The sequence below is a fragment of the Copadichromis virginalis genome, linkage group LG7 (assembly GCF_057382275.1).
Source record: "Copadichromis virginalis isolate Kocher_CV1m ecotype Utaka linkage group LG7, C_Virginalis_male_GT1.1, whole genome shotgun sequence".
Taxonomy (NCBI): domain Eukaryota; kingdom Metazoa; phylum Chordata; class Actinopteri; order Cichliformes; family Cichlidae; genus Copadichromis; species Copadichromis virginalis.
In genome coordinates, this window is record NC_140624.1 from 14082624 (window position 1) to 14097512 (window position 14889).

General features: G+C 39.4%; 2 protein-coding genes across 3 annotated transcripts; one reads left to right on the top strand and one right to left on the bottom strand.

The window, feature by feature from the left end:
- Positions 1-26: 26 nt before the first annotated feature.
- hacd3 (3-hydroxyacyl-CoA dehydratase 3) lies at positions 27-3830 on the top strand. The gene is made up of 11 exons (XM_085461903.1): positions 27-248; positions 1014-1056; positions 1154-1227; positions 1365-1529; positions 1661-1706; positions 1809-1919; positions 2010-2137; positions 2236-2348; positions 2648-2754; positions 2851-2982; positions 3084-3830. The coding sequence occupies exons 1-11, from the start codon at positions 171-173 to the stop codon at positions 3158-3160; spliced, it is 1074 nt and encodes a 357-aa protein (XP_085318029.1). The 5' UTR covers positions 27-170; the 3' UTR covers positions 3161-3830.
- On the bottom strand, positions 3474-10348 carry ints14 (integrator complex subunit 14). 2 transcript variants are annotated; one of them, XM_085461902.1, is made up of 12 exons: positions 10266-10345; positions 9704-10022; positions 9489-9596; positions 9178-9333; positions 8076-8194; positions 7830-7972; positions 7129-7221; positions 6455-6599; positions 6211-6344; positions 5721-5839; positions 4349-4414; positions 3474-4251 (listed from the first exon to the last, which is right to left on the bottom strand). In XM_085461902.1, the coding sequence occupies exons 2-12, from the start codon at positions 9923-9925 to the stop codon at positions 4018-4020; spliced, it is 1539 nt and encodes a 512-aa protein (XP_085318028.1). In that variant the 5' UTR covers positions 9926-10022; positions 10266-10345; the 3' UTR covers positions 3474-4017. The 2 variants fall into 2 exon arrangements, with proteins under 2 accessions (XP_085318028.1, XP_085318027.1); XM_085461901.1 differs by having other exon boundaries at positions 9704-10348.
- Between the last annotated feature and the right edge of the window lie 4541 nt (positions 10349-14889).

Consider the following 14889-nt stretch of genomic DNA (forward strand, 5'->3'; position numbering starts at 1 on the left):
ACGTTTGTGCCTCCTGCACGAGCGCGTCTCAGCACTGATCAGTGGAGAGCGCGCACGTTCGAAGAATATTCTGGGTAATTGCTAAAGTCCTTCCAGGGCAGCTAGCATGAAGCGTGGAGCGTTCATTCATTTTTTGCCCGATTAAAAAAAACTGATCAACAAACGCAATAATGGCACTCACACCTCTTGTTTATTGGGCTCAACGCCATGAAGACATTTACCTGCGAGTTGAGCTGACAGATGTTCAGGTGAGAGTACCTCCTGCAGTTGCTTGTCACGGGCAAAACGCTTTAGCATGGTTCTGACTTTTTTTTTCTTTTCTTTTTTAAGCCTTGTGTTTGGGCCTCTGATGGTAAATGGGAAGCAATGCAAATACAGACGAAAGGTTCCTGTAAACGTTATCCTGCTGGATAGCTGTACTATTTGCATACTGTATGAGAACTGAGATCTCTTATCTGATAACTGATCCATACAAAGCTCTCTGTTGAGGTCCTTCGTTCATTATGTAGTACGTCTAAAGCCACACAACCTGTTCGAACCTGTTTTTAAAACCTGTTGATTTTAAGAATATTCGTGTTAACAGTTAATCACATGGGTGAAAAGTCCTAAAAATACCCGTTGGAACTACTCGGAAGGCGGGGTGGGTGGGGGTGGTAGCATTGTTCACGCGGCGCTCGTGGGGTTATGTGTGAGGGACAGGTGTTGTTACACCTGTAGATATCACATCATCCCATACTACATGCTACAGGAGGGCTTCTCAGCACTCGTTTTCTTCTTCTTTTTATAGCACTTAACTCTATTTCTGATCATGTAACAGAAGATTCAGGTTAGAGACTTTTTAACCACTTATTTTACCTGGTAATTAAATATCCTATGTGTTTTGCAATATAGTTTGTCACGGTAATATGTAACATAAGATTAATATCTTTGTTTCGGGTTTCTGTTAACAGGAAGTAAAAAAAATTCTTGATCTAGCGAGGAAGTATGCTTATCCTTTGCCTGTGTTTTTGCAGAATATTGACGTCCACGTGGATGAAAATGTCCTTCACTTTTCAGGTGACATGGATTCACGGATTTCATTTGCATTTGGTGAATAAAGACATATTTTTAAAAATATTTTTGTGGCATTTCATTTGTGATATCCTGTTTGTAGCCCAGGGGCATGGTGCAAAAGGACAAAATGAGTACAAGTTCAGCTTGGACTTCCTCTTACCAGTAAAGCCACAGGTATGCTGAGTAATTCTATAATTTATCTTGTGGGATCAGAAATATATCTATAGACAGAATAACTTTAAGATTGCTCTTAAATCTTTTCCTTTCCTTTCTTTGGTTTTCCTGTTTGTGCTCATTGTGTGAACCTGTAGGTCAGCTACAAGTCCACACAGCGGCAGGTGAACATTACAGTGCACAAAATACAGCGAGGTTGGTGGGAAAGGCTGACTCTCCGGGAGCGTAAACCTGTCTTCCTGGCACCGGACTTTGATCGCTGGCTGGACGAGTCAGACGCTGAGATGGAAATCAGAGAAAAGGTAAGAGTACAACTTGGCATTTGACAATTGTTACTAGATGACACTCGCAGATAAAGATTAAAAAATGTCAGTATGACTAAAATAATTGATTAAAGACTGTACTATTTTCATTTTTTAAATACTTTTAAAAGGAGGAGAAAAAGAACAGGCTGAAGGCTTCAAGACAAAAAGAAGAAGGTGGGTGCAGATAATATATTGCACTTGAACATTCTGTTTTATCAGATGGCTTTGAAGGGAAAACTGCTGATACAATTTTCCAATTTCTTTGAAATATTTCAGGGTTCGTCAGCCTGAAAACTGTGTTCTTGATTGTGTACAACCTGGTCCAGTTTCTTGGTTTTTCATGGATCTTTATCAACATGACAGTGCGCCTGTTTATCATTGGCATAGGTGTGAAAATATATTACACAGGAGAAGCTGAAAGTGTCACTTACTTCACAGAAAACTGGTTAAAACATGTCCGTTCAAAACTCTTTTCAGATTCCCTCTATGACACATTTCACACAATTTCGGATGTGATGTTCTTCTGCCAGATCCTGGCATTAGTAGAGGTCCTGAATGCTGCTTTTGGTGTAGTCAAGACAGGTGTTATACCAACTCTTATACAGGTATGGGATGGGTTTTTTTTGTTTTTTTTTTTGCCTGAGTTCAAGTTTCCTAAAGTTACAGATTGAGCACCAATACACATCTTTTGTTTGTGCACTAGGTGGTCGGAAGGAATTTTATCCTCTTCATCATTTTTGGTAGTCTGGAGGAAATGCACCACAAGCCAGTTGTGTTCTTTGTTTTCTATCTGTGGAGTGCTATTGAGATTTTTAGGCAAGTATGCATTTTCCTACTGTCTACAGTAAACAGTCATCTAGTGATATATAGTACAGCTTTAGCCAGTTGTATTTAAATAAAACTAAAATTGGATAAGATTTAGAGCTTTGCAAATGTTTGGAACAGTTACAGTTTTTTGTTAGATTTTATTCACATTTCAGCCTTGAAACAGGCAAGTAGCAGTTGCATCTGAGCTATAATTTTATAAGAATGTGTAACTGTGGATGCAACTTTGTGTAATTTTATTTGGAGCATGACTTTTTTTTCCCTTAACCAACATGCTCATCCTTTTTCAGGTATCCCTTTTACATGCTGGGCTGTTTCAATACAGAGTGGAAAACCCTCACTTGGCTGCGGTATACTGTCTGGATGCCACTGTATCCACTAGGTGTTTTAGCTGAAGGTAGGCTTTTTTTTTTAAACAAAATTTGATATAAAAAACATGCAAACATGTTTATAGACTCTATTATATATACTCTTATCTCTCAATCCCACGTAGCTCTTGCAGTGATCCAGTCCATCCCCATCTTTGATGAATCTAAACTCTTCAGCATTCCTCTGACTAAAGTGATTGGCACCTCTGTCAGCTTCTCTTACTTCCTGTACATTTATCTTGTTCTTATGTTTTTGGGTAAGTCCCCACATGAACTGTCTCTCACATGACACATATATTCTAACTTAACCACTGCTGCTCTGATATTAATCTTGGTTCCCCCTCCCCCCCCACAAAAGGACTTTTTATCAACTTTAGCCACCTTTACAAGCAGAGGAAGAGGCGCTTCCGGACCAAAAAGAGGAAAGCAAATTGAGACTCAACACCAACAGCATTCCTTGAACACCTTTGCTGCCTGCTTATTCCTCGACCTTTGTTTTTAATAATCATCATCCTTATGTCAAATTTATTATCAACTCAATTTTTGACAGCCTGTCCATATAAAAACTAAAATGACTTCCTTTATGGCTATTATTAACACAATAGATGTGCAATGAGTACAGAAATACTGCATCGAGCAAACTTATTGGTGACCAAGTTTGCACACACATACCGGTACATTTCCATAGCACCTGTGTGATAGTGCCCCCCCCCCCCCCCCGCTCTTAGTCTTGTTTTTCTCCCACGCAGCGCTATTTTGAGAAGCACTGATAAGAAAACCCTGTTATCATTTCATATTCAGTCACTGCCATATGTATAAAGAAAACAAGTCATCATTCCACATGATAAGCTCTTGGTTATAATTTCACAATTCCAAGCCATTCCACAAAGCTCAGGGACAAATAACCAGACTGCTTAAAAAAAAAAAAGTGTCCATTGTGCTCAACAACAACCTTCAAGGAGCAATGTTAAATTGTAACAGGTTTTTTCTGGCTGCTTTTTTATTATTTGCACTTGAATTACGAATGCCAACATTAATAGCTGTTTACTCTGTTCTGTAAATGTGGCAGTTATTTGACAATGAATAAAAACCTAATTTTAATGTGGTTATTGTGTCAAAAGATTCCTACAAAGGAACATTTATAAAAACAAAACAACACTGAATCCCAAAGATGACTTCGTAAAATAATCCCGTGAACGTCTTTACAGGGTGTATGCAACACTGCAGCACATTGGTCCACGCAGGCGGAGCCTATGATATTTTGAGTTCATTCATACAAATTCGGATGCGGCTCAACTTGAGAAATCCGTGTGCATGGGAACAATGTTGTGATCAAAAGCAGCATACTGGGAGTCACCAGTGCTGGCCAATTTAAGCTGCTGTGCAGCGTGGGAGAGCTGGAAAGCAGCATCAGGATGTGCCGAGTCTGGCAGCATGGTGCACTCTCTCTCCAGCAGATCGGCAACTCCCTTCAGGAGCTCCCAGAAACCAAAAGCCAAAGCAGCCTTACGTAGACGGTTCAGCTCCTGTCAGAATCAAAATGAAAATATAACATTTCATTTTTGGAAAAAAACAAACATAGCTTTAAAAATTATAGTTTAGAGCCACTCCAGCTAATCTTACCTTATAGAAGGTCTGAGTTTTATCTGGCAGTTTCCTGGCATTCCTCAGGATCTTCTGGACATCAGTCTGTACAATGACAGCATAAAAAACGAGTGAATGAATCAAAAGGCCCCTTAAATGTTTTGACCAATGAAATGTTTTTATATTAGTTTTAGTGATTACGGCTTGAAAACCTGAAATCCAGTATCTCAATTAGTAGAATATTTATTAGTTGATCTGTATTGGAAATTGTTGGTTCACCGTTTTGTTAAGTACAGAGTTAACAGCCATCTACAAGATGATTTTAGAGTACTCTATGCGCAGATCTTCTGATAAGCTTCAGTGAGATGCAGATTTCCCTTTTTCAGCAGGAGTAAGCACACATTGCTAAATCTATGAGCAAATGGTTCGCTGACAATGTTATTACTGTGCATGACTATAGCCAACTAATCTGATCTAAATGCCAAAGAGAATCTGTGAGATAATGTCAGGAAGATGAGAAACACAGACAAGCTGCACTATCGGCCATCTATCTATCAAAGCAACCTGGGCTTCAGTGCAGATCATCTCCATGCCACGCCGCCTTGATAAATAATAAAAGCACTCAAACTAAGTGCTGAGTGTTTACATGAACTTTACAGTAGGTGGACATTTCTTTATTGTCAATCTTTTTTTGATTAAACTTAGGAAGCATTTTAATAATCTGAGACACTGGATTTCCGTTTTTAAATGAGCTATAAACCACAAGCCTCAAGATTTATATCAAATAGTAAATATTTCGTCATATTTTTAGGAAATATTTCACTTCGTGTGTAATGATTATTGAATAAACTACAAAAACGAAAAACCTTTTGATGACATTTTCCTTTGTTTTTTTAAGATTCACTAATATAAGATTACATAGTTGGTCATGTAAAGATTACTCTGAATGACAGACTTGGACTGACCTGAAGAATCAATATTTGTTTGATGGCGACAATATTGACAAAATCAAATACCAGAAATTCCTGGAGTAATTATTAATCACAGGAACAAGAATTTCAATAAATATTAACCAAGCTCTGCTGAAGAGAGTTCAAACAAAGTAGAGACTTGCTGAGCCCACTGTAGAGGCAGTGAACAGAGCAGCCTCTGAGAAGCCAAGTAACTCATTAGTCAATTGCAAGAAATTAATCTGAAGCTATTTTGACAATTTCGCAAATAAGCCTTTTTTTCTTCTTCTTACACAGAAATGTCAGAAATTAATCGCTTTCTGGGTTTTTTTAAAAACAGAAAGCAGTTCATTAAAAGAATATAATTAGATAAATTTATCACTGACAGAAATGTATGAAATGTTTGTCTTTTCTCCAAACTTTCAAGAGAAAAATACTCTCACGCAGTAATTTTACTTCACCTGTAGTCCACTGGCCTTAATCCACACGGTCACATTCTGGGCATAGCTACGTTTCACCTGTGGTTGTACAGGAAATGGACTTTTACTGTCATCCTCTCCGTAGGGATTATCAGCCGCTTCTGTGACATGAGAAAGGTCACGGGACAACATAGTGAGGTCAGTCAATACACTGCATCATGAGACACGTGAGAAACCCAGGTGAAGTATTAACTACTTGATCGTGTCCACAGTCTGTTGTTCTTTAGGAATACTTGTGCATGGGTCATTGTGTCACATGTTAAATAAAACACTGAGTTTCAGAATATCCCTAAAATGGTTTCCGGATTAATTTAAGCCACTGGGGGAAAAAAGAAAAAAAAATTTAAAGACAGTGCACTTAGAAACCCCATATAATCTTTTGTAAACACAGAACTCTTCATATTTGCTCATTTGACCCTCATCTGCAATGAAACTTGGCATGGTGGAGAGATTAAAAAAAACAAAAAGTCACCTGAGATTGGTCCCAAATGTGATATCTTGCCCAGCCAGGGCAGAGGCTCCGGACCGGGATCAAAAAGAGACATCATCAAGTTTGATTTCTTCTTGCTGTCTGCCTGGGAGTACAACATGCCGTACCACTCCGGCCTGAGGGGCAAAAAAGCAAACTACATATACAATTTGTTTGCATAATATAGCAGTCTTTATGGTGCAGGTTAATATAAAAGAGTTTATATAACAGCTCTGCTGCATCTCACCCCAGCTGGACCAGCGCCACCATGCCTTCAACCTTCAGACTTCCATGTAAAAGTACACAAAAATTGGGACTTTTGCCTGCCATCTGACTGGCAGAAGGTTCCTCCTCAAGCTCATCTGTGGTTCCCGTACCAACTTCATCCACATCTAAAACCAAGTACACATAATAAACTAAATCATAAATATTTGCTATTCTTTATTAATCAGAAAAAAATACTTGTTTTCATTTCTGCTGTTAGACTGTGTTAGACAATTTTACTTACGTTTTTCTCATCTCTTCTATTAATGTTAGTTTTAATCTTTTACATTACAGAATGAGAGCAATTTTTTAAAGAAGTACTGAAATAAATTAGTGTGCATGACAAATAAAGGAAGCTCGAACCTCAAGGGATTTCCCAGCAGCTTTGCTCTTCCTTCCTATTTTGTTGGTTTCTTATAGTCTGAGGCATTTCCTGATTCGTTCGTTATCAACCTTATTTACTAAAATTGATTTGTTCTGCAACAGCAAACTCTAAAGTTCTTTTTTCTTTCTTTCTTAAGTGAGTTAACATAAAGCTGCTTGAACATTTGGGTGTTTACATCTAAATACGAGGAGATGTGCACAAGCTGCAAAGCTAATATGTCACCAATCCGCATTTCTCTATAACTGGAACATAGCAAAAGTATTAAAACCAACCTTTGTTTACAGCAATAGGTAATACCAAGTGTCTGGATATGACAGGAGGACTTGCAATGTCAGCAATTTCAATGAAACCCACAATCTCCAAATCTGAAAGGCATACAAGAGAAAGATTTGTTTAAAAAAAATGAAGAATTTAAAGAGGATACGAAACACTAAACATATAAAGTCCAGTTTACATCGTGGAGGTCTGCTCTCAAAAACTGACATAGATGTAACACTGTCTGTGAAAGAAGTGCTTAAAGTTTACTTAAATAAGAACAGTGTAGAGGACAGACTGTTTGAATCACCAGACCGACAGAATGAAGTCAGAAACTGATTTTTCCTCCTCTAACCAGCTGTACTGTGCGGCACAATCAGCTCATGCAATCAGCTAAGTTTCTTAGCCCAGCACAAAAATGATCCCCTTAAATGGATTTTCAGTTTTAGTGTCTTTATTTTCCTTAGAGTTATTGATTCTCTCACTAGTTAGCTAACGTAAAATAATGTAAGTCTACTAGCTGCCACCAGCCAACCACATGTTGTCATGGTCCGTACTGACAGAATAAAACTTCAGCACTTATTTCTTAAATCCTGCTTCACAGTTACATCTATGTCAGTTTTTTAAAGTAGGGTTCCATGATGTAAATTAGCTTTTATGCATGTAATGTTTCATGACCTCCTTAAATTAAACTAATCATAAAATCTGAAGCCAGTACCTGTACTAACAGTCCGGGGCATAGGCTCCACCTCTTCATCCATCACGACAGGCTCAGGTCGAGGGAAGACCTGAACATCTGAGGATAGATTCCCACAGTGCAAAACCGCGTGGAAGGGAGAGTATACAAGATCGATCAGCTTCCTGGGGACATGCAGATATAGAATATGACCAAAGATGCCCTTACTAAACATATGAAAGAGGTTAAAATGTTTTTTGTGAATAATCTAAACAGTTACAGTAGTACCCAAACATGGTCTGTACACTCTTCATGCAAAGCGGTCCCTCCATAGTAAAGATTTGCCCATCCCCTCCACTAAGGCAAAGTAATTCCTCCAGGTTGTCCATGGCATCAGTCATCTGTAACTGAAATTACACAAGACAGTGGGTCTAATTTTTCAAAGCTGGGCTATTTAGCTAGATTAAGTTAAACTTTTACATATTTGCAATTTAATGGCAATTTCCACATTCTCAATTAGACTGATCATGCTTCCTGAAAGGTACTGACAGATGGAATAAATATAGATCTAGGGCTGAGACTGTGGTATGGGGAAGACTGGTGGTTGCTCCTGGGCCTCGCAGATTCCCATGTATGAAAATGAGAACTAAGAACCTGAGTGAAGGAAGTAGCCATACAATAGTCATATGACAGGGAGTGAATGAGGTGTGGTCCCCCTCCTAAAAAAATCTCCATGAGAAACTTCCCGGGCACTTGGGATACAATAGCACAAAAACTTTAACTGATAAGTGCTGTGAGGTTATCTATTGCAAATTTTTGTCTGTCGATTCTGAAATGCTGACAGAGAAATCATCTTAAACCTTTAATCAAAGGTCACCTCATCTACAAATTTCATGACGATAAACATTTCACTCACATGTACTGTACCAGTGTACCTGCACATGTGATGTGACAATAAAAGTGATTTGATGAATACCTGATATTTAATAACATGCAGGGTTTTCCCCGACTCAAAGTTGGTGACTATTTACAACCATGATTAGTGTGCATATAGTCAACACAAAAAGACTGTGCTATTTCACTTATACTTATAAGTTTATACATTTTATGTTATTTTTTTGCTATTTGAAAAATAAAATGTATTCAAATTTATTTTTTAAATAACAGCTTTGTGAAGTGACAGCCTCTTTGTTGGAAGCCAAAATGTTTTATGTGCTGGAAAACTATAGTTTGAGTCTGTGAAGGTAGAAAGCAACTGTCATACTGCTGTCATCCTAAAATGTTCACAGAAATGTGTGATTTACAGGTGTCTAACACAGGCAATATGACCCTGAATTGTGTTTTTGATAGCTGCTTCTGGTATCATGTAACTGTAAGGATGGCTCAATACCTCCTCTGCATTGGCAATACACATGATGAACAGTTTGGTAGGAAAAGGGAAAGGAAGAGGAAATTTCTTGTCATCCCCACGTTGTTTCAGTGTTTGGAGGGAGTGGCGTAAAGACCCCTTCCCAATACCAAGGGATCCATCAGTAACCAGCACCACCTACAGGACATATGGAAGAAGTACATAAACATAACTCAGTATATGAACATATGGTTCAGATCACTGCAGGAAAGCTATTCGACCAATAATAAGCAATAAATAAATCCAATAAATACAGAGGTGTGGCGATACTGAATAAAGTGTTAGCCAAATACCTGACAGGGGCAGGCACTACCCCACTCCTGCTGTACTACATTACTAACTCCATTTAGAGCTGCTTCAACACAGGTTTTGTCATAGTCTTCCAGGTTGCTCAGAGCCTCCTGTGCAGGAAAAAAAACATACGGTAATCCCAAAATCAGACCGCTTTTCAAGGAAACAAAATATACTTTGACTTTTCAGACAGATATGTCACATGAGCACACTTTACCTGCAATGCATTGTAGTCTCTGGTGAAAGGTACCAGGAGTTCCCACAGGGAAGAAAAGGCCATCAGCGACGTGAACTCCAAGCGGTAGTTTGAGGCCATGTGTTCAAACAACATATTGAGTCCGTGGACAGCCAGGTTCTTCCTCTGAAACTCTTCGATGCCATCCAATGACACTGGTCGTGTCATGGACAGAGACACGTCCATTAACACCACAGTAGGCATGCTCACCGCTTACAGATCCCAAATATGAAAACAGAAGTCCGCTGCAATGCTCCCACTGACGGTTTCCACTGCGTTGTCGTCGCTGAGGCGTATTTAGCTAGAACAACCAAATACACAGGCGCCGTCAGTAAAGATAAAGAAGAAGGGACATATGGTAACATCCGAACTGTTAGCTAATGTTGGCTAGTTTTTCGGCTAATTTACATTAGCATTATGTAACGCTACGGCAAACGAATGAAATGTTCCAGCTGCCATTTAACCAAAATTACATTATAACTATCCAAAACCTAAGATACAAAGTAAAGAAGCGGTATCAGGAAAAAAAATTACTAAAACCTACGCGCCTTTCAGTTTTTACGCTAACTAAACAATGGTTATGGTGTACTGTGCACCAGCACTTCCGTCCGGGCTGACATTAGTGTACACATCAGCGGATAGTTCCCGGGAGATAAAAAAAAAACAAAACAAAACCCATAACAACAACAATAATAGTAATAATAATGATAATGATGATAATAATAATGATCTGGCTGCAGACATAACTTTTTATCATCTAGAGATGATAAAAAGTCTTTGTGCAAAACAAGTCTTTTGGCGACTTGTTTTGCACAAAAGACGGGCCGATAAGCAACGCCCACTTTAAAGCCCTGACCAGTAAAGATTTGGTGGACGCGTTTCAAGGTATCTACCCACATTTTCAAAATACATTTTCACAGTTTAAATATTTTTAAATGTATTTTAGGCTTTCTGGAATCTGCTTTGATGATTAGTTTAAGATGAGACGCTACACATAATCCTATTAGTCGGACCTAAAGTAGGTTATAATGTTTACGGTGAAGACTTTTCCAGCGTCATATCCTATAACTTGAACATTCCTTAGATGTCTGCCACTATGATTAAAAATTATAATATTTGTTTTGATTATCTGAATAGAACAGAACCTCTGAAAATATCCTTATCTGGTGCTGTATTTGAGTTGTAATTGCAAAACAGTTCCTAAACTTTTTGAAGAACCTTTTTTTTAGGTTTTGAAGTGGAAGTGGGAAGTTGGGACTTTTTTTGATTGATTTTTCAAAAATGAATTGTACAAGAGGAAAACGACTGCGGCTGAAAAAGCTTCTTTTTTTTTTCCTCTTTGGGACTCTCCTCTGTTCCCTCTGTCAGCTGACTGTCAGTGCCAGACCAGGTTTGCCTCAGAACGGAGAGGATTTCAGGGGGAAATTAACAAAGATACTTGAGGTGGAATCTCTCACTGCAAAGCATGATTATGATCCCCAAGATCAGACGCATGTGGTAGATGATGTGGAAACAACCTCAGATTCCAACATACCCACCACTACTGAGTCTCTATTACTGCAAGTCACAAAAGGGTTTATCTCTGCAGCCTCTAAGCTTCCAAAAGAAATATCTACAGCAGCTCCAGCTCCTCCTGCACCGACCATCCTTCATGCTCATTATCCTCTAGATATCTTTTGGCTGGGTGATCCTTCACCTCATTGGGATCATTTACATGTTTGTGCTGCTGGCGATCTTGTGTGATAAATTCTTTGTTCCTGCTCTCAGGGTAATCAGGGACAAGTTAGCCATCTCCTATGATGTGGTAGGAGCCACCTTCATGGCTGCTGGAATATCCACCCCAAAGCTTTTGGGTTTCTTAATAGGAGTCTTCATCACCCATGACAACTTTTGGCACAGTTGCGGGCTCAGCAGTTTTCAGTGTTTCTTTTGTGAATGGATTGTGTGCTTTGTTTTCTCAGCAAGTTCTCCACCTGTCCTGGTGGCCTCTATTAAGAAATATGTCATTCTACATATTTGACCTCATCGTACTGATCATCTTCTTCCTGGACAATGTCATAATGTGGTGGGAGAGCATGATGCTGGTGGCTTGTTAAACTCTCTATGTCATTTTCATGAAGTTTAACGTGCATATAGAGCACAAATTCAAGACCAAACTCCACAAACACAAGAGCATTTTTAAAGCTATTGCTGCAGAGGAACCTGACAAGGTAAGATCTCCTTTTCAGAGGTCTTATGTTGAATCAGACAAGAATTGAATCTACTGTTTGGTATTTATGTAATTTTCAAGAGCCTAAAATCTGTATTATCTTGTTTAAAACCCATTAATTTAATGATTTCAACCGTGCCCACAACAATCCTTAACTGACAATATCATCATAAATGTAGTTTCACACATAAACCTCATTTATTGGTCACTGTTAACTGGTTTGTAATGACTGCTTTGATTTAAAAAACCATTTAACCCCAGATGGTATCTACACCAGTGATGTGTTACAATTTTAGTGTATGATTGGGAACAAAACTACAGAGTGTAGTTCATTCAGATGTGTTTGTAAGTATGTTTTGCATCTATTTAAAGAATTAAAAGAATTAACACAAGGATAACATGAATGCCAGGCGTTCACAGAAACATATTAAAAAGTTACCAGTTAGACAAATACAGTGGGGCAAAAAAGTATTTAGTCAGCCACCGATTGTGCAAGTTCCCCCACTTAAAATGATGACAGAGGTCAGTAATTTGCACCAGAGGTACACTTCAACTGTGAGAGACAGAATGTGAAAAAAAAAATCCATGAATCCACATGGTAGGATTTGTAAAGAATTTATTCGTAAATCAGGGTGGAAAATAAGTATTTGGTCAATAACAAAAATACAACTCAATACTTTCTAACATAACCTTTGTTGGCAATAACAGAGGTCAAACGTTTACTATAGGTCTTTACCAGGTTTGCACACACAGTAGCTGGTATTTTGGCCCATTCCTCCATGCAGATCTTCTCGAGAGCAGTGATGTTTTGGGGCTGTCGCCGAGCAACACGGAGTTTCAACTCCCGCCACAGATTTTCTATGGGGTTGAGGTCTGGAGACTGGCTAGGCCACTCCAGGACTTTCAAATGCTTCTTACGGAGCCACTCCTTTGTTGCCCGGGCGGTGTGTTTTGGATCATTGTCATGTTGGAAGACCCAGCCTCGTTTCATCTTCAAAGTTCTCACTGGAGGTTTTGGCTCAAAATCTCACGATACATGGCCCCATTCATTCTGTCCTTAACACGGATCAGTCGTCCTGTCCCCTTGGCAGAAAAACAGCCCCATAGCATGATGTTTCCACCCCCATGCTTCACAGTAGGTATGGTGTTCTTGGGATGCAACTCAGTATTCTTCTTCCTCCAAACACGACGAGTTGAGTTTATACCAAAAAGTTCTACTTTGGTTTCATCTGACCACATGACATTCTCACAATCCTCTGCTGTATCATCCATGTGCTCTCTGGCAAACTTCAGACGGCCCTGGACATGCACTGGCTTCAGCAGCGGAACACGTCTGGCACTGCGGGATTTGATTCCCTGCCGTTGTAGTGTGTTACTGATGGTGACCTTTGTTACTTTGGTCCCAGCTCTCTGCAGGTCATTCACCAGGTCCCCCCGTGTGGTTCCGGGATCTTTGCTCACCGTTCTCATGATCATTTTGACCCCACGGGATGAGATCTTGCGTGGAGCCCCAGATCGAGGGAGATTATCAGTGGTCTTGTATGTCTTCCATTTTCTGATGATTGCTCCCACAGTTGATTTTTTCACACCAAGCTGCTTGCCTATTGTAGATTCACTCTTCCCAGTCTGGTGCAGGTCTACAATACTTTTCCTGGTGTCCTTCGAAAGCTCTTTGGTCTTGGCCATGGCGGAGTTTGGAGTCTGACTGTTTGAGGCTGTGGACAGGTGTCTTTTATACAGATGATGAGTTCAAACAGGTGCCATTCATACAGGTAACGAGTGGGGGACAGAAAAGCTTCTTACAGAAGACGTTACAGGTCTGTGAGGGCCAGAGATTTTCCTTGTTTGAGGTGACCAAATACTTATTTTCCACCCTGATTTACGAATAAATCCTTTACAAATCCTATCATGTGAATTCATGGATTTTTTTTTTTTCACATTCTGTCTCTCACAGTTGAAGTGTACCTCTGGTGCAAATTACTGACCTCTGTCATCATTTTAAGTGGGGGAACTTGCACAATCGGTGGCTGACTAAATACTTTTTTGCCCCACTGTATGTAGTTGCAACTATGTCAAAAATTGAAATGATACTGTCTGTAAAGTTGCAGCATTGTATAGTCTGTAGCATAAGATGATTAAAAACACGAGGAGAAGGATCAGTCAGTTGATAAGAAGATTGTCTCAAACAGTGGTCTAGTTGTTATTAAAAAAGACAGAAATCATGGTACATATTAGGTACTGTTGCCAGTCATGATTAATGAACTGCTTCCTAGGAGAATCTACCTGAAGGAAATGATGACAACAAAGCCAGAGCTGATGAAAACAGAGTGGAGGAGGATCAAGATGAAAAAACAGAGGAGCCATTGTCTTTACAGTGGCCTGACTCAGGGTGGGAGCAAGCCATCTACCTGCTTAGGCTGCCCGATGTTCGCAAAAAGGTGATAATCAGATTCTTCTTTTTGATTTATTGTTATTTTTATTATTCTTACAGATACTGTAAGTAATCTAGGTGTTTTCCTGGATAGTTCATTTAAGCTGGATAAACAGGTTTCCTCTGTGGTTAAATCTGGCTTTTGTGCCAATTGTGCCAAATTTCCAAGGTCAAACGTTTAATACCGTACAAAGATCTTGAAAAACGTATACATGCCTTTGCGACCTCCAGATTAGATTAATATAACTCTCTCTACTCTGGACTCCAACTCGCTCACCTCCAACGATTAGAGCTTGTTCAGAATGCTGCGGCTCGTCTCCTAACCGGAACTAGAAAGTTTGCCTCCATTACTCCAGTGCTCTCTGATTTACATTGGCTGCCTATTAAATTGCGTATTGATTTGAAAGTTCTGCTGCTTACTTTTAAATGCCTAAACAACCTTTCACCTGACTATCTCACCGACCTCCTCAGTCTCTATACTCCCAGCCGTTCTTTTTGATCATCTGGTCAGTTACTTCTGGCCCAGCC

Bases quoted from the DNA above. Each gene is read 5' to 3' on its own strand.
- hacd3 (XM_085461903.1), top strand. From the start codon at position 171: ATGGCACTCACACCTCTTGTTTATTGGGCTCAACGCCATGAAGACATT. The intron at 2,138-2,235 runs GTATGGGATGGG...TTTGTGCACTAG, and splicing joins TTATACCAACTCTTATACAG to GTGGTCGGAAGGAATTTTAT. The intron at 2,755-2,850 runs GTAGGCTTTTTT...AATCCCACGTAG, and splicing joins ACTAGGTGTTTTAGCTGAAG to CTCTTGCAGTGATCCAGTCC.
- ints14 (XM_085461901.1), bottom strand. From the start codon at position 9,925: ATGCCTACTGTGGTGTTAATGGACGTGTCTCTGTCCATGACACGACCA. The intron at 6,600-7,128 runs GTTGGTTTTAAT...ACTTGGTTTTAG, and splicing joins ACCTATTGCTGTAAACAAAG to ATGTGGATGAAGTTGGTACG. The intron at 4,415-5,720 runs GTGAAGTAAAAT...GTCATTGTACAG, and splicing joins TTAAGGCCAGTGGACTACAG to ACTGATGTCCAGAAGATCCT.